Source organism: Phycodurus eques, chromosome 3 (genome assembly GCF_024500275.1).
Source record: "Phycodurus eques isolate BA_2022a chromosome 3, UOR_Pequ_1.1, whole genome shotgun sequence".
In the NCBI taxonomy this organism is placed as follows: Eukaryota; Metazoa; Chordata; class Actinopteri; order Syngnathiformes; family Syngnathidae; genus Phycodurus; species Phycodurus eques.
Window position 1 is genome coordinate 3,776,172 of NC_084527.1, and position 16,505 is coordinate 3,792,676.

The 16,505-nt window shown below is 42.3% G+C and overlaps 3 protein-coding genes across 6 annotated transcripts; 2 read left to right on the forward strand and 1 right to left on the reverse strand.

Annotated features, from left to right (window-relative positions):
- Positions 1–217: 217 nt before the first annotated feature.
- Positions 218–5,192, forward strand: gins4 (GINS complex subunit 4 (Sld5 homolog)). 2 transcript variants are annotated; one of them, XM_061671484.1, is made up of 8 exons: positions 218–478; positions 579–665; positions 2,093–2,206; positions 2,291–2,388; positions 3,469–3,557; positions 3,646–3,736; positions 3,835–3,939; positions 4,109–5,192. In XM_061671484.1, exons 1-7 carry the CDS (start codon positions 386–388, stop codon positions 3,929–3,931), a joined length of 669 nt encoding a protein of 222 aa, XP_061527468.1. In that variant the 5' UTR covers positions 218–385; the 3' UTR covers positions 3,932–3,939; positions 4,109–5,192. The 2 variants fall into 2 exon arrangements, with proteins under 2 accessions (XP_061527468.1, XP_061527467.1); XM_061671483.1 differs by having other exon boundaries at positions 3,835–5,192.
- LOC133399730 (phytanoyl-CoA hydroxylase-interacting protein) lies at positions 919–16,416 on the reverse strand. 3 transcript variants are annotated; one of them, XR_009768250.1, is made up of 9 exons: positions 16,226–16,416; positions 14,041–15,115; positions 13,221–13,390; positions 10,665–10,839; positions 10,353–10,470; positions 6,923–10,265; positions 6,661–6,835; positions 3,610–3,677; positions 919–2,687 (listed from the first exon to the last, which is right to left on the reverse strand). XR_009768250.1 is itself a non-coding variant. In XM_061671481.1 (6 exons), the coding sequence occupies exons 2-6, from the start codon at positions 14,108–14,110 to the stop codon at positions 9,719–9,721; spliced, it is 1,080 nt and encodes a 359-aa protein (XP_061527465.1). In that variant the 5' UTR covers positions 14,111–15,115; positions 16,226–16,416; the 3' UTR covers positions 6,877–9,718. The 3 variants fall into 3 exon arrangements, 1 of the variants encoding a protein (XP_061527465.1); XR_009768251.1 differs by lacking the exon at positions 14,041–15,115; XM_061671481.1 differs by lacking the exons at positions 919–2,687; positions 3,610–3,677; positions 6,661–6,835 and having other exon boundaries at positions 6,877–10,265.
- On the forward strand, positions 6,656–7,780 carry ppp1r3c2b (protein phosphatase 1 regulatory subunit 3C2, duplicate b). Its single transcript, XM_061671482.1, has 2 exons — positions 6,656–6,751; positions 6,915–7,780. The coding sequence occupies exons 1-2, from the start codon at positions 6,732–6,734 to the stop codon at positions 7,765–7,767; spliced, it is 873 nt and encodes a 290-aa protein (XP_061527466.1). The 5' UTR covers positions 6,656–6,731; the 3' UTR covers positions 7,768–7,780.
- Positions 16,417–16,505: the final 89 nt, after the last annotated feature.

Here is a 16,505-nt window from a genome sequence, read left to right on the forward strand (position 1 = left end):
TTATCTCCGCACAAGGACAATCAATGTGGATGTTACCAACAACTCTGACAAACGCTCGTCCTTCAATTACTTTTGTACAATAAATTAGTCCAGATATGCTAAAATCAAAAGTTGTGACTCGTTGACAGACCGGAACAAGCTACGCCTTGCAGCCGTCAATGCGGGCCGAAAACTGACTGCGCTCGAACCTCTCGCGAGAATAGCCGCGTTGGCGCGAATAAACAAGTGGCTTTTTGCAGTCTACCGGTTACTAGCGAATCAAAGTACTAACCTTTGGCAGAGCTACGTGCTCATTATCGTTCCAAATTGCAGTTCAAGCCGCTAACACACACTTCGCGTGCAGCCTAACGTTTTCTTTTAACTTTATCGAGCACGGAGGGAAATCATGTCGGAGTCGCTCTCGGACAACGACATCAGCCAAGAAGAATGTCAGGAGGATGACATGACCCCGGCCGACTTGATCGCTAAACTGGAGGAAGTGAGTTATGTTTTTTGTTTTTGTTTTTTTAAATTATTAATATGATTATTTTACGAATTATGAGCCAAGTGGTCCACTTGTAACGTTCCGTCTATCGCAGGCTTGGCTAAATGAAAAGTTCTCACCGGAGTTGCTGGCCAACCAGTCCGAGGTGGTGGAGTGTGTCATGGAGCAACTCACACACATGGTACATTGAGCCCCCCCCCCCTTTTAAAAACATAAATGAACGACAAAAACTTGGTGGAAATCCTTGCAGATGTGAAGTTGCAGCAGTTTTGAATGAGTGTCCGGAATACTTTGTTTGTTTTTAATAGACCCAGCAATGTAACTATGGTAACCAGTGTCCACCGGCCATGAACTTGACTAACACAAGAAATCTACATCCAACATCCATTTATTTACTTTGCAGGTTCACTCCCGAACTATTGAACTGACTTTGTGGAGGGGTGGACCATGGCAAAATCAATCAGGTTTATTTACGTACTTGGTCCATGCATAAACAAACAGGATACATAAGATAAACTGACAATATACAGAGGCGCCATTAGGAGCTTAAGAATATATACAGTAAATATAAAAAGTCAAATGCCCCCTGTTAAAATGGCTTTTTTTTTGTGATGTAAAAAAAGAAGAAAAGAAATGAACCAAAGATTATTTCAAAGCATTTTCCACCATTATGTGACCCAATTTGGGGGAAACAATTCAAAAGTAGGGACTAAAAATAAACACCTGAGATAATGTGTTTGTACAAGTGTGCACACCCTCATAACTGGGGATGTGGCTGTGTTCAGAGTTAAACAATCGCATTCAAACTAATTTCAATGGGAGTCAGCACACACCTGCCATGATTTGAAGTACCTTTGATTTACCCCAAATAAATTTCAGATGTTATAAAGGCTTTTTTGGCGGTGACATTTTTGTAGTCACATTTGACAGCCACGGTCTGCACTCTGCAGAGACTTCCAGAGCATCAAAAGGATCTCATTGTTCAAATGTATCCTTTAGGAGAGTGTATGCAAAAAAAAATGCCAAGGCATTAAATGTTAAATTAATTCAAACATCAAGTGGAGAAAATATGCCACAACAGTGACACTACCAAGAAGTAGATATCCCTCCAAAACAGATGAAAAAAATGAGAAGAAAACTGATCAGGGAGGCCACCAAGAGTCGGACAGCAATATTCTAAAAGCTTCTGGAATTTCTGACAAGTACTGGCTGTTTAGTACTTGTGACAGCAATCTCCCATCTTCTTCTTATGTCTGGACTATGGACGACAAGCCTTATCTTACTAAGAAAAAAAAAAAAAAAAACACTTGAAATCTCCCAAACACATGTTGGAAAATGTGTTAGGGTCTGATGAAAGCAACGTTGAACTTTTTAAGCATAATTTCAAAAGTTACAAATTTACAAGAGGGTGTGCACACATGTACAACCACATTATATCACTGAGGGACATATTTTTTTAATTCAATTGATTTGTGCAAGTTATATTTTTTTGTATAACAAAAACCTGGTATTTGAAGATGCTAGAATAGACTTTTAATATCTACTTGCATCCACTTTTATATCTTTTTGTATTGTCCACTCCGTCAACTCATCCATTCGCTTCACCAGGAACAAAACCTCCAGAGAGTGAAGAAAGGCGACGCCAAGGCCGGCATTCATCGCATGGAGATCGACCGCATCCGCTTTGTGCTGTGCAGCTACGTGCGCTCCCGCCTGCAGAAGGTCGGTCAGTTCATCAAATGTTCGCACACCTCTGAGTCGGTGCATTCTGTTTGACACCACGGCCTCGTGTTTGTTTGGGTTTAGATTGAAAAGTTCTTCCCGCATGTCCTCGAGAAGGAGAAGTCTCGCAGCAAAGGAGAACCGTCGCTGCTTTCACCTGAGGAGTTTGCCTTTGCCAAAGAGTGAGTAGAGCTTATAAAGTACAGCGGAACCTCCAAAGTGCACCCATCCATTCTCTTATACGGCTTATTGTCAGTAGGGTCGCGGGTGAGCTGGAGCCTATCCCATCTGACTTCTCCGTAAACACTCATCCATGCCTTTGTCACATTTCTGATGGTTTACTGTTATGCACTTTACTTTGGAGTCAGCCAGCCCTCCCTCAAATATTTCCAATTAGTCCAACATTCTGCTGCTTGCTTCTTAACTGGAACACATAAGAGGGAGCTCATAACTCCTGTTCTGGCCTGCCTCCACTGGCTGCCTGTGAAGTATAGAGTTCATTTTAAGATTCTGCTGTTTGTCTTCAAAGCGCCAAATGTTGAAACAGTCCACAACGTGTTTACACGATGCACAAACCACGTTAGATGGCAGAAAAGGTTTTGGGGAAAATACATATTAATGGGGAAATTAAAAGAGCTGTTGTAACAAGCTGCCAACTCACAGGCGCCTCTTTCAATGTAAATTAAAATAGCTACCTACTATCACTCCAAAAACCTGCACGTTAGGTTGATTGACGACTAGAAGTTGTCCATAGTTCAGTATGTTCAAATGGGACTTAAGACATTGCCCGTGGCGTTAATGTGTTTTAAGGCTGCAACCTACGGTATTTGTTTATATTTTTGATTAATCAAATCGGATTAAAAAAATAATAATTTCCCATACCTTTATTAACAAAAACAGGACATTATTTCAAATTGATTATGATTCAGTTAGTGGTTTGCTCCATAATGTCAAAAAATTGGCAAAAATGTTGATTATTATCAACATTATCAACAAACATCTGCTGTTAGTAACAGCAGATGTTTGCAAATGTCTTGTTTTGAATCAACACAAAGATAATAGAGGACTACTTAAATAAATAAAAAAATTGAAATGTTTATTGTTGAGAGGCTGAACTCAGAAGAGTTGGACAATTTTCGTTTAAACAATGACTAATTGATGATCAAAATAGTTGTTGATTAATTTGATAATCGAATAATTGTTGCACCTCTAATATGTTTTAGGAAAAGCTGTGTGTGTGTGTATTTGTTTGTTTTGTCCAGATATGCTGGAAACACAGAAGACCACATGAAGTCTGCGGCACTGAGCCACATGCCCCCCATCCTCCAGACACTTGACATGCTCAAAGCAGGTACGGGCTTCTACGCTAGTCTAGTTTTAGCACATATAGCTTGCCGACTCACTTTGTGCGAATTTCATTCATGTTGATGGCAACTCAGTACCAGCGCCATGCCTGGACTCCTTTGTGTTCCTGCGGGTGAAAGAGAGACAAGAGAATATCTTAGTGGAGCCCGAAACTGACGATCAGAGGTAAATCACTCTTCTGAGGATCTCTGAATGTCGTGTTTTTGTTATATTTTTTTTTAAAATATAAATTCCATCACTGATGATCTCATCTCTTGTCGCAGAGAGTACGTCGTGGATCTTGAAGAGGGCTCCCAGCATCTCATGCGCTATAGGACCATAGCGCCACTTATTTCAAGTGGAGCAGCACAGTTGATTTAAATGTCAAGGTAAGTAAGTCTCAAGTCCACGCTGGCCCTCCAGCTCATGCACTCACTCGCCATTTTTTCTGCACATCTTTCATAAGAAACTCCTTTGTGTTGACATCGACATCATTTTGAGCTTTTAGATTTATTTCTGTATAGTTTCTTGGTAACAGTTTAGGAAAATGTGTTCTAGGTTGAAGTGCAGGTTCATGAAGTTCACTCAACAAGGTAATGCAGCCGATACAGTGTGTGCTTTGTGTTGTAGGTTCTTGTTTCTGGTCTGGGTGCTTTGGCCTCCAGCAGGTTGTAAAAAAAAAAAAAAAATAACGTAGCAGACAGTTGGACATGTCTGGACACAACTTGAAATGTGTATCCCATAGCTGCAAATGCAGCCACATCAAATCTTCTTAATATTGACTCCTGTTATTAAGTCCTGATGATGAAGAGGATTGGACAGTTTCTGTGCTGCATTAAAAGCCTTCCAAGGTAAACTTACCAACGTGTTTACAAGTCCAAAGTTCAAAAACTGCGTGTTTGTGACAGAGAGCTGCTGCTTTTGAAAGGCGTCGTCTATTGCTGTTATTATTTCCTGTGCAGTATGTTCACACAAAGATTTATTAGTAAATGTTTCAAGAAGATGAGTAGTATAATAAATAAAAAAAAGTGAGTCCTGCCAAAATACATGCCTCAGGCATTGTGACATTGGCCCTGAAAATGTGACATGTTGCCAGAATTGTATTTTTTGGGGGTGAAGCCATATTAATTTCATCAAATTTGTTGAGTGAAGAAAGAAAATACATCTGTGCATTTCTTTTTGTGTCATATCCATCTTCGTTGTCATTTGAACAGGCCCTACTGTGTGATGGTTTTCCCATTTGCTGTGCTCGTATTCCACTCGTCGCTATGACTCCTAGAATTTTATATTTATATATATTTTTTTTATTGTGAGCCTTTTCATTAATGGCCTCTAAACTGTGTGCTATCGTGTCTTCTCTGGGACATAATCGGTCTAAAGTTGCCGTTATGTAATTTTCAACGGGAACAATCAGTGTTCATTGTGTGCACTCGCTCTAATTACCAAATAATTAGATAAGGGATGCAGTACTGATTGAACTAAGCTGAAAGGCATTATCTTTGTGATGAATCAATGCAATACTCCAGTGTGATCGGATTATTAATGGTGCGGGAATGTGGTTTTGCTAAGAAAAATAACAACTGCTTATAAACATGAATGTTATAAACTAAATTTTGAAATATGACTATTAAAAACATACCTACAGACATGAATGATTGTTATGATTTCTTCTCATTCAGATTATTCTCACTATGCAAATTACAATTTGAGTTATTTTAATTTCCTTTTGCACTGAATTGAAAAGGTCAAGTTTGTCGTAATGGGAATGTTTATTTTTGTCCAAACATCGCAGCACGTATCCGGTTTCTAGCGCACACTTTCACCCACTGACTGCAGCCGCGGCTGACACATTCGATGGCAGACACGCTGACAGTAGTTCGTAATCCTTAGCGGCACATGTGCCAACATTTTCTCACACGACGACAATCCCTTCACGACGCAAGCCAGCCAGAGTGCTGCGTTTTTCGCATCACCCGAGTTGACCCCTTGACCACGTCTTCAACAGCGCTTGAAAAGGGGACGGAAAGTCGTTTTTGAGCGTTTATTCGATGGTCTTGGTATTCAGTTTAAGGTCCGTGTACTCGTCCGCGCTTTGTTCTCATTAGTAGAACAACTACATGTCACTAGTGAGGCAACACTGTGCACAAGTTAACAACAGTGCCACTAGTACTACTAGTGACATACAATTCTACTAGTTAACATTTAGCGCTTCACTAGTAGCACAGATGTCAAGTGCATCGTTTTGCCTCACTAGTAACATAGTTGTCCTACTAGTATGCCAAATTTGTCGTACTAGTGTGCAGTAGTGGGGGAGAAAAGGCAAATGTACATCCATCCATTTTCTGAGCCGCTTCTCCTCACTTGGGTCACGGGCGTGCTGGAGCCTATCCCAGCTGTCATCGGGCAGGAGGCGGGGTACACCCTCAACTGGTTGCCAGCCAATCACAGGGCACATAGAAACAAACAACCATTTGCACTCACAGTCATGCCTACGGGCAATTTAGAGTCTCCAATTAATGCATGTTTTTGGGATGTGGGAGGAAACCGGAGTGCCCGGAGAAAACCCACGCAGGCACGAGGAGAACATGCAAACTCCTCACAGGCGGGGATGGGGATTGAACCCCGCACCTCAGAACTGTGAGGCTGACGCTCTAACCAGTCGGCCACCGTGCCGCCAAATGTACAGTATATTAATATTTGTCTTGTTTCTAGTCAAAACAAATATAATTATACTTAAAATAAGCCTGCACCGTGGTCAGGATTCTACTAGTGTGCTGAAATGACTTTACTAGTGAGGACTGAGGGCGTACTAGTACGGAATGTGTTCACTGTCAGAGGGTCACACATTCCTCACTTGAATTTAATGCATCACTGGCAGTTAGAGTAATATTGTTTGAAGAGTTTAAAAAAAAAAAAAAGACCACCTCCAACAAACTTGTTGAGCAGAGGGGGCGGAGTACACCAAGAGAGCTATGTGAGTATAAATAGGTCGCACAAGATTTTGCTGTGGGTAAAGGGAGTGCACGGACCTCGCAGGAGCAACTGGCTCTCTACCATTTTGTAAGTAAGATGAGATGTTGTAAACTTTTTATGTTGACTAACATACTCACATGATTTTCTCTAATCCAAGACTTGGAAATACGGGGACATTGAATCCCTCGCTCTGCACCACAGCACCAGCATGGAGACATCCAGCACAACGTAAGAACTTAATGGAGATGATGTGCATGCGCTCTTAAGGCACCGAGCAAGTGGAGGCATAATTCATTTGTGGTGTTCTCTCATCTAAAAGAAATACGCATAAAAATGGTAGTTGTAATTCCACTTTTCTCTATTTCAAGTTCCCACTTTTCTCTATTTCAAGTTTCCTACCCATATTCGGCCTCGGCTCGATGGCACAGTCAGCTGGACTGGTGGAGATTGCCGTCCGGCTGTGTTTGAACCAACGTAAACAATTGTGTCCTCATGTTTGGGTGCCCATCCTGAAACCGCTGCGACCTTGCATCCGCTCCGTACCTCCAAAACACGTATCATCTGACGTCCTACGCCGAGTCCGGGCAACCCAGAGTCTCGCGGGTTACCTCGACGACTTGGATGATTATGACGACGATGATGTTTGGGCCCCCGTCAAAAACAAGCATGTGGTTTTCGCTGACTCCACGGGCCGGTCGCTGACAGATGTGCGAGTCTTTTCTGATGAGGAGGACCACTGCGACCTGGACCCCCTGCCGTCCCTCCAGGGTTTGGCCGTGATGACGGAGGCCGGTTACAGCTGCACGGTCAGCACCTGCTGCCCGGGAACGCAGCTCACGCTTGGCTTCCCGCAGCCCTCCGCTAATTTCCAGGCCTTTCGAGCCAAGCTCGCAGAGAACATGGTCACCCTGGAGAACTGCACGGTCACCGAGCAAGTCCTCAAAGGCACCGTCCGAGTCCAAAATGTCAGCTTCCAGAAAGACGTGCGTGTGCGTATCACCTTTGACTCGTGGCAGAGCTACAGAGACGTCCCCTGCACGTACTTGCAGCAGCGCTTTGGAGGGCCGCAAACAGACATCTTTGAGTTTGACATAGACATACCCAAAGTGCTTGATGCCAAGAGGAAGATAGAATTCTGCTTAAATTATTCACCAGGAGGGCAGAGTAATACCTTTTGGGACAACAACAATGGACAGAACTACACAATTGATGTGTGTGTGAGCTCACATCTTTGTCACAGTTAAAGGTCAAACAAAGACTCTCATCAGGCTAAACTTGAGAATTTAATGCATACGTAAATGTTTGAAGACAAGATTATTATACTAAGTGTGTTGTGCTTTTCTCTGCCTTTTTTATTGCGTTCTAATAAAGAGAATACTTGTCTTCTAAAGGTAAATTTTCATTGACTACCAATCTCTTCTTTGTGTGAGTTTTACTTGAGTAAGCCCATTCATTGCTCTTGTGCGACAGAGGGTTGGGGATCCCTTTTACTTTGGGCAACTCTGGGATTCCCAAAAAGGTCACAGATTACTCGTCAGGGACAAATCCAAGCCCCATAGCGGGATACAAGCTAATCTTAGCTCAGGCCTGTTAAGATAAACTGTCCGACTGATAGCAGGAGGCTTTGTGCACCCGCTGATTCTTTACTTATCACATCTGTAACTGGCGCATGTATTTCACTGAAGTCTAGCCTGATGTCTAAAATACACATTTGCAGACACATGGAAAAATAGTCCCGCAAAGATGCACAAAAGTAAAGCTTAGGTTCACATAATTAACAATGGAAAACAGTGGTGGGCCCTAACCAGCGAACGTGTCTCTTGGGGTGTCTTCCACCAGTGCAGTACGTCTTTAGGGCCACCTTACTTCAAACCTATAGTGAGGTGAAAGTAAACCAGAACAAGTCCTTATAGTTGGTGTGTGTCACAAGCCACAGAGCCCAACTTTGACGATCTCAAAGCTGGCTGTAGCCGGGGGTGGCACGGGGTGGGCGCAACATGGGTAGAGGAGGGTGAAGTGATAGGGCGGGCTCACATGGGGCAGCCAACATTGTCAAGGTGCCTGTTGCTACTCAAAAGTGATACTGTAACTGTTTATTCCACCCATCCATTTTCTACAGCGCTAGTTTTCATTAGTGACACAGATGAGCTGCAGCCAATCCCAGTTAACTGCACATATACTGTAGACCAGAGGTGGCGAACTAATTTTTCCCACGGCCCACATTCTAGTTATGGCTTCTCTCAGAGGGCCGTTATGACTCTGGAAACCTAAATCTATAATCGCCACATCATATAATTAAATAGGCTGCAGTGGAACATCAGTTTTTGTATGATTCGGTTTTTACCTTTTTTTGTCTCGGTTTTTGTACAGTTGAAAGTGGCCCGTACCAAATGCATCTGCCTGCCTGCATCACTCTTAACTTTCCTATTCTAAAATGCTTACCATTTTTAACCGTTATAAAAAGTGAAGACAATTTGCAACTTTCAAACAGAAGAACATGAACTAGATGCACATGATTTGCTTACACGGGTCACATGATGTGATGTGGCGGGCCAGATCTGGCCCCCCAGGCCTTGAGTTTGACACCTGTGCTTTAGTTTTACACTCACATTGATTGACTCACAATTTCGAGGCAAACATGCAGGAAGGCCAGGGACAAGATTCAAAACGCAGAGGTCGGAACTGTGAAGCAGACGTGCTAACCAGTCGGCCATTGTGCTGCCGTACTATTTCATGTTTTCCTTAATTCCTTTTGAAATGTTTGTAATTCCTCAAAATTTGGCACCTGAAATGACGCCCCCTCTTTTGGCCTTGAAAATACACCACCAGTTTAAGAAACAACAACAAAAACTGTATCAAGAAACCGAGGATCACAAATAGCTTTGTTCAGTCTTTTCCACTGCTGTGAATGTAATAAAAGGTTTCAGTTTCTAGCTGCCCTTGATGGAACTCTATGAGATAGAATTCTAATTTGTAATTTGAAGCCACACTATTCTAGCCTGGGCGGGAGGGAGAAACCAAAGCAGCATGCACACCCACATGATGTGAATGTTTTTGATATATATATATATATATATATATATATTTATTTTTTTTTGTAGGTGTTGGCCGACAAAAAACCAAAACGATGAGCTCCAAGTGTTTTGGCCTCGGACGCACGGTCGCCCCCAGGCTCGTCTTAAACCGTCATCTGGCTCAGCGGCCCACGCTGATGTTGCACACTTTGCAGCTCGGGTCCTTCTTGGCATTGGCCGTGGTCAAACTCATGAGCTGGTGATGTCCGCTGATTTGCTCCACGGTTCCCTGACCCAAACTGACCGGCTCGGTGAAAAGCACCTCGAGGATGACGCCGCTGGCGTGGCGGTACAGCGGTTCTTCCCCCGGCCCCTGGGGGGCGGTGTATGTCAAGAAGGGGTTGCTGGCCAAGTCCAGCGTGGGGAGGCGGCTTCTGCAGAAGTGGTCCCCCTCTGTGCCCGCGGGGGCCAGCACCAGAATCATGTAGTGGTAGGCGGTGTACATGCAATAGAAGTCAGCAAAGTATAGCGAGATGTTCGGGTTGAGCAGTTGTCCAGCCGGGATCTGGAAGCGCAGGGGGCCGTAGGGTGAGTCTTTGGGGGGGAGTCCTGTATCAAACTCAGTGTTGCAGCTAAAGAAGACGCCGTGCAGTTTGCCATTTATCGGAGAACCATGACTGCCGCTTGTGTCTTTAAGAGCAGGACGCATCAGACCTGCACACTCCATTCTAATCCAATCAACAAGAGAAGAAAGCATATTATTATGACCATCATCATCGTTCCATTTAATAGTTAGTCATTCCCATACCACTTACCTGACACAGTCAAAGTAATCTGGATGCTGATTGCGATAAAACACAGAAAATTTCAGGAGCCTTCCCGCAGAGCCTTGGGCCTTGTCGAGAAGCTGCTGAAGGTGTTCTATAGCGTAGTCTGCAAAGTTAAAAGGAGCGCTAGAATAATATCAAAAGTCTGCACTGCTTTCAAATGCTAATGACCCTACGCCAAAAGAGAATTGTTTTTTTTTAAATTATTTTTATTCCACTTCTGCACTGCAGCTTTTTGTCTACGCTTACATAACTTCTCATGGCATACGTTAGCATCACTTTGGCTGTCAGACGCCTCACCTCCCGTGCAGAACTCCACCACTTGGCTCCAGTCTGACACCAGGTATTCGCCATCGGGCTGTCGAACCGCCGTCTGCACGGCGACGCAATATTCTGTGCACGGGCTGAGGAACCAGTGTCCCCTCACGGCCATGGGCAAGGGCACGGCCTTCGCCACCAGTTTGGTTGGCACATCCTGGAGGACGGAGCAGCGCGGTGTCATTAACATTTCAAAGGCAATTATAATGGCTTTGTAAAGCAAGCCTTTCCGTCTATAGGATTTGCATTATTACCGTGATATTACTTTCAAGCCCAAGCGGCTGTAACTAGGAGACGCTTAATCGAACCAGCTGCTTTGTTTTGGCCAAGGTGTGTAAGAAGTGCCGCTAAATACCCGAGAGGCCCCCATAGCCATGGCAACATGAATGATGTAACTTTGTTTTATTCTTTTATCTCCGTCCAAGAAGCAGTTTTTAATCCGTCTTCGCTTGACAAAAGACAAAAAAGAAAACAACAAATTGCTATCTACTCAGGAATTGTGTGATTTGGAATGCCAATTAAGTAAATGAATAGAGTACAATGATGCTGCATGGTTCATATATTTAGCCTATCATAACAATTGCAAATACCATACAAATATGCCACTGAGTGGCGGCGAGCGCTTTCGGCAAAGAAATGAGGCCAAACTGATTGGATTCTTGATAAGTGTAGAAGTCACTGAGTGCAATACAATGGTTTTTGTCTTACATTAACTGCGCACCAATTTATTTTTTGGGGAGTTAATTAATATATGTTGCTTGGGCCATGTATTGTATTTTCTTTTCAAGCCAGAATTTGTGTTATCAGCATAATTCAAAAACGCCGCCGCTCGAGGGAAGTGAAAGAAAATGGAGCAACTAAGGTACTGTAGTGCCACAATCGCCGATACTTTTCATGAGCTTAGCTGTGATCTTGCCTGCTCTGTGTTTGGGTTTTATCCGCTTGCTGTCACGGATGGGCAGAGCAATGAGGTTTTTTCTTTTCTTTTTTCTAGTTTGCTAACTAATGACCTTATATTCATTTCAGGTTGTCTTTTGTTTGCTAAGTAGTGTAGTTAGCTTCTGTGAAGATGTCGGTTGGCCTTTTGTTTGCTAACTTGGGAGTTAGGTTTTGTTCCTTTCCATTTGTGTTATGTTTGCTAACTAGTGTAGTTAGCTTTTGTTAATTTATTTCCATTTGTCCTTTGTTTGCTAACTTGTGTAGTTAGCTTCTGGTCATTGTCTGTTTGCCTTTTGTTTCCTAACTTGTGAGTTACCTTTTGTTCCTTTCCATTTGTGTTATGTTTGCTAACTAGTGTAGTTAGCTTTTGTTGATTTATTTCCATTTGCCTTTTGTTTCCTAACTTTTGTTCCTTTCCATTTGTGTTTTGTCTGATAGCTAGTGTAGTTAGCGTCTGTTCGTTTCTGTGTGTGTTTTGTTCCTTTCTTTCTAACTTGTGGAGTTTAGATGGAGTGGTAATTAGGTTCTTTTGTCTGTTTATTTGTCTTATTTATGGTAGTTTAGACATTGCATCTTTTACGCTACTTTTGTCAGTCTTTTCTCGTGACGTTTTTCCTGTACGGCTGAGTACCTTAGTTAGTTTCCCTGTTGGGCTTTTGTTTCCTATCTGTCTATAACTCCATTTGTTTGTTTTATTTCACTTTACGGCATGTGTCTCCTGTTGCTTTCATTCGATCCACTTTTGTTATCTTGGTTTAGTTCAGAGTTTTTCGCATGGACACTGTTGTCATCATTGTTTTATATTCTTCTTTGTTGTTTATGCTCACTTTCCAGTGCTCTAATGGTTTAATAAAAGCCATGTTGAATCGTTGATTTTTGGTTATGTGCTTTGGGCTCCTTCTCTTGTTAACACGTTTATTGAACTGGACAAACAGTCAACCGAAAAATAAGAACACTCGCAAAGAGCTGTTGTCGGCCACAACTCAAGCCCAGACGCTCACGTGCAGACTAATCGATGTCACTTACTTGGCCACGCCTCTTAAAGGCACACATTCAATGCACACATATTACGGTACACACACATATTACAGTAGACATTTAGATGAATTCCAATGGGGCAGATTGATTTGACATATAAGTAAATTGAGTTGACCGAATAAATGTTTCTGTTATTTTATTATTGCGTAAGGCTTGGCCAGCATTTACACTATAAAGAGTGGGTTTCTTGCTGATTGGTAACGTCATGTTGGTGTCTAATATTTGTTATAATGGTGTGCATGAGTAGTGATTACCACAATAACTGGTGTGTGGTTTATATGTATTTGTGAGTGGTTAAAAAAAACAAAGTACAAGTGAGTCACCGGCCCAGAGCTGTTGACTGCACTCATTTTTCCTTTTGCTTCAATTGGAACAGACTCAAAGGGCACAACCGCTGTTTCCTGTGCTCAGATTAGTCTAGAATGTCTGTTAACCTTACCAGACCTCTCCCAATTGATTTATTATTTAAACCTGTAGCTGTCTTGTCAAAGGGAATATATGAAGGCAAACAGTTTCATCAGGGTAATAGACAGAGCCACCGGCTGGTTGTGGTTGTCTCACCCTGTGTTTAAAGCGGTTGGGATCCCGGCACTCTTTGCGGCTCAGGTCAATGAAGAAGTGTGTGGCTCTGGCCGTGTCCCCGGGAGTCATGTCCCACACGATGCGGAACGAATCGCACGTCACTTCACATATTTGGATGTTGCATGGGGTGGCGAGAGGGGCGTCCATTTCTGTCAGGGGATAAAACAGGACATTTGACAGCAAAATGGCGGAATATCATTTTTAAAAAGCCTTCCATTAAAATCACTGTCACATACTTGTGAAGTATATTCTCTTGAGCCTTGTGAATATTTAAATGTGTAAATATGCCTGCTGATAGATGCAAATAAATACAGTGTTTTTCCTTATGCAGCATGGAACTTTAAACACGATTTGGAATCTTTTCCATCAACTGATTAGTTATTCATTTAATGCTTGTATGAACATTCAGACAAAGTCACATTTATATATATATTTTTTCTTGATCTTCTTGGTACAGATTACAAGTTATCTGGGTTTACACAAATATTATAAATTATTTTAATACTGTATTTACGGCCTCTGCCTTTCATGCCAATTTCCAGTTATAACGGGATAGAGTTCAATCTTACATTGAAACAATTGAAATACGAGTTTAATTCGTTGCGAGACCATGCTAGTATCTCAAAAACCTTGTATCTCAAATCCTCTTTTACCACTGAAAGGAAGGGAAATGCACCTCCAAAAAACACAAAAATTCCTTTTTTTATAAACATGTTTTTTTTAGTAAGAAAAATTACAACTGTATTGCGCTCCACATAAATGCAAACATGGAAAATGAAAAAAAAAAACAGGACTGTACCAAATGAATTGTCGTTCCTTGTTCTTCTTCTGTGGGGTTTATTGGTGGTTGGCAAATTGACTGTTGTCATCTAGTGGTGGGGGTCAGAGCGCGCTTGTATCTCAAATCTTTGCTCGTAACGCAAGACGAAAAAAATTGGTCAATCGAGGTATTTTTTAGTGAGGTATGTGCCGTCCATTCGTACTTTCATCTGAGATACCAAATATTGTTGTTTGTCCTATACAGTAAAAATGTCAAACTTAAATAAGGAACTGTAACTCAAGGGCTAAGCATATGCTAACAAGATGGAAATAAGGCGGCATTGAAAAGCAACTACAAAGTCAACCCTCGTGGTCATTATCTCTAGAAGCTGAGACAAATTCAACTTTCATTCATAGATCATCTTTCATTTTGTGCCTCGCTCCCGCTTCTCCTCTTTTTGGCGGCCTTGACTGACATTTCCCATCTTTATGCAACATGAGACACTTCCAGATGACTCCAGGCCTTTTATAATCACCGCAATCAGTCTCCCAGCAACCACATGTCAGCGGCATCTCTCCATTTCTTCAATTCTGAAATATCTTCTTTTTTTTTTTTTTTTTGTAACGTGCTGATTCTTGTGTTTGCTGTCATAGCTCGTCTTTTATTGGTCTGGCAGGACATGGCAAGGGGAGATTTAGCTACGGTGGAAGGTGACAAATCACTACTTGGTCACACATCAGCCATTTGATTCACACTGCCGAACAAAGCCTTGACTAACAGGCCAGGGTCAGCCACTTTTCTTTTTTTTAATGTGTGTTCGATTTGATGTCCGCTTTATTTATCTGCAGCCGAGCGCGTTGCATGTTTCCTTTCTTCCGACCGAGCCGTTCCTCTTGCGCTGAGCATTATGCATATTTGTGCCTAAAATAACCTCAGTAGCCGTTTAGCAAGCAACTCTAACACGCTCATGATGCTGCATTACACATGGACAAAGATGCTCTCGTTGGCAGACTGTGAGGTCTGCTGAGGTGTTGTCCAGACCCAACATGATGGACAGGCTGCAGCAGTTCAATAAAGCCTGCGAACTGTGAAATGTGCGCGTGAGTCCATCCTCCTGAGGAGAAAAGATGATTTGCACGTTTGTTTCTATACGGCTTCTGCTCACAACTCATCTCCAAGTTTTTTTTCAGCAACAGAAAGTGGGCCAACAATAGAATCTCACAGGACACTCATCAAAGCCCGTCGCTGTCTGTGAATGTTGCGCTTAAAGATCCAACAGTTCAAATGCAGGTTTCCAAATCACTCACACATCCCTGTTGCCCTCATTTGTGTGTGTGGGGGGGTGGGGGTGGGGAGGGGGTGGGGGCAATTTTCTCCGCTGCATGCAGCACTAACTGTAATAGCCAGCTGCTTCAAATCAGGCAATTTGGGTCTGTCTGATGGAGCTGACAGAAAAACACCTCATTAGTTTAATTACTGTATTTGCAAGCACCACACTCAGATGAATTATAACACACACACACAGAGATGCATCAGCATCAGCAAAGGTGCTGCATTCACGGACCACCATAAGCTGCTGTACATCAAAGCATTTTCTGTTGCTTTTTCGTTAAAGGACGCTGAAATTCTTTGTTGCATCTCAGTTATATTTGCACAACTTGTTTAATGCCCCGAGATAATTTAAGGATTTTTTTTCTACATGTAGTGATGCTTGCCATAAGCAGCATTAATCGATGAAAGTATTGTCTTTTGACTCTTCTTAAAAAAAACAACTAATATGATTGTTTGTCACATCTTCTTATGAATGCATGGAATATATGATGCTTGGAAATCGGAAATTGAATCTCATCCAGTTCAGCACGGGTTCTCTCGTGGCAATAAAGTTTATTTGCGGGTAGAAGTGAATGAATGTAATCCGTATCGCTCTGTATGTAATGAAATAAAATTCTGTGTTAACAAGCCAATGTACAGTTTAAGTGTGTACACAACTAAAGCATTAATAACAATAATATTAGGCTATATACACGGATAAATACTGTAAATACTCACGAGAAAGGCTCAGCTTGGTGTCAAATGCTAAAAAATATGCATGTTCTGTACACAGCATAGAATAATGACAACAATTGCATCCACATGAACAAATGTCACAGCACAAGCTATTATGGAATCGCTGTTGATTTTCACAATCTCAAGCCTGCTTGTATGATAGAAAGTAAATCCTTACTTGTATGCTGTTAAAGCTGCGATTGAAGCTTTTAGGAGCTGTTTCCTTTTTCCTGCTTCCGAGTGTCCTTACGTGCTGCAGTCACTGATGGATCCCCCTGGAAAACTGATTAGGAGGTGAAACGAACATACTGTATCCTCTCTCTCTCTCTCTGTCTATTTCTCTCTCATGCTCTACGTCTGTTTCTCTCATCTGTGTATGCGTGTGTATGTGTGCCACACAAACACTCAACCTTCGCCCCTCCATCACCCCACCCCCCCGCCCATCTCATTTTGCTGTG

What these genes read in the sequence shown, in the direction of transcription:
- ppp1r3c2b (XM_061671482.1), top strand. Translation starts at nt 6,732, where the DNA reads ATGGAGACATCCAGCACAAC. An exon ending in ATGGAGACATCCAGCACAAC is followed by an intron (nt 6,752 to 6,914) that starts GTAAGAACTTAA and finishes CTCTATTTCAAG; the next exon opens with TTTCCTACCCATATTCGGCC.
- LOC133399730 (XM_061671481.1), bottom strand. Translation starts at nt 14,110, where the DNA reads ATGACAACAGTCAATTTGCCAACCACCAATAAACCCCACAGAAGAAGA. An exon ending in AAGGAACGACAATTCATTTG is followed by an intron (nt 13,391 to 14,040) that starts GTACAGTCCTGT and finishes ATCCCCTGACAG; the next exon opens with AAATGGACGCCCCTCTCGCC. An exon ending in CCAACCGCTTTAAACACAGG is followed by an intron (nt 10,840 to 13,220) that starts GTGAGACAACCA and finishes TCCGTCCTCCAG; the next exon opens with GATGTGCCAACCAAACTGGT.
- gins4 (XM_061671483.1), top strand. Translation starts at nt 386, where the DNA reads ATGTCGGAGTCGCTCTCGGACAACGACATCAGCCAAGAAGAATGTCAG. An exon ending in GAGTTTGCCTTTGCCAAAGA is followed by an intron (nt 2,389 to 3,468) that starts GTGAGTAGAGCT and finishes TGTTTTGTCCAG; the next exon opens with ATATGCTGGAAACACAGAAG. An exon ending in CCCGAAACTGACGATCAGAG is followed by an intron (nt 3,737 to 3,834) that starts GTAAATCACTCT and finishes CTCTTGTCGCAG; the next exon opens with AGAGTACGTCGTGGATCTTG.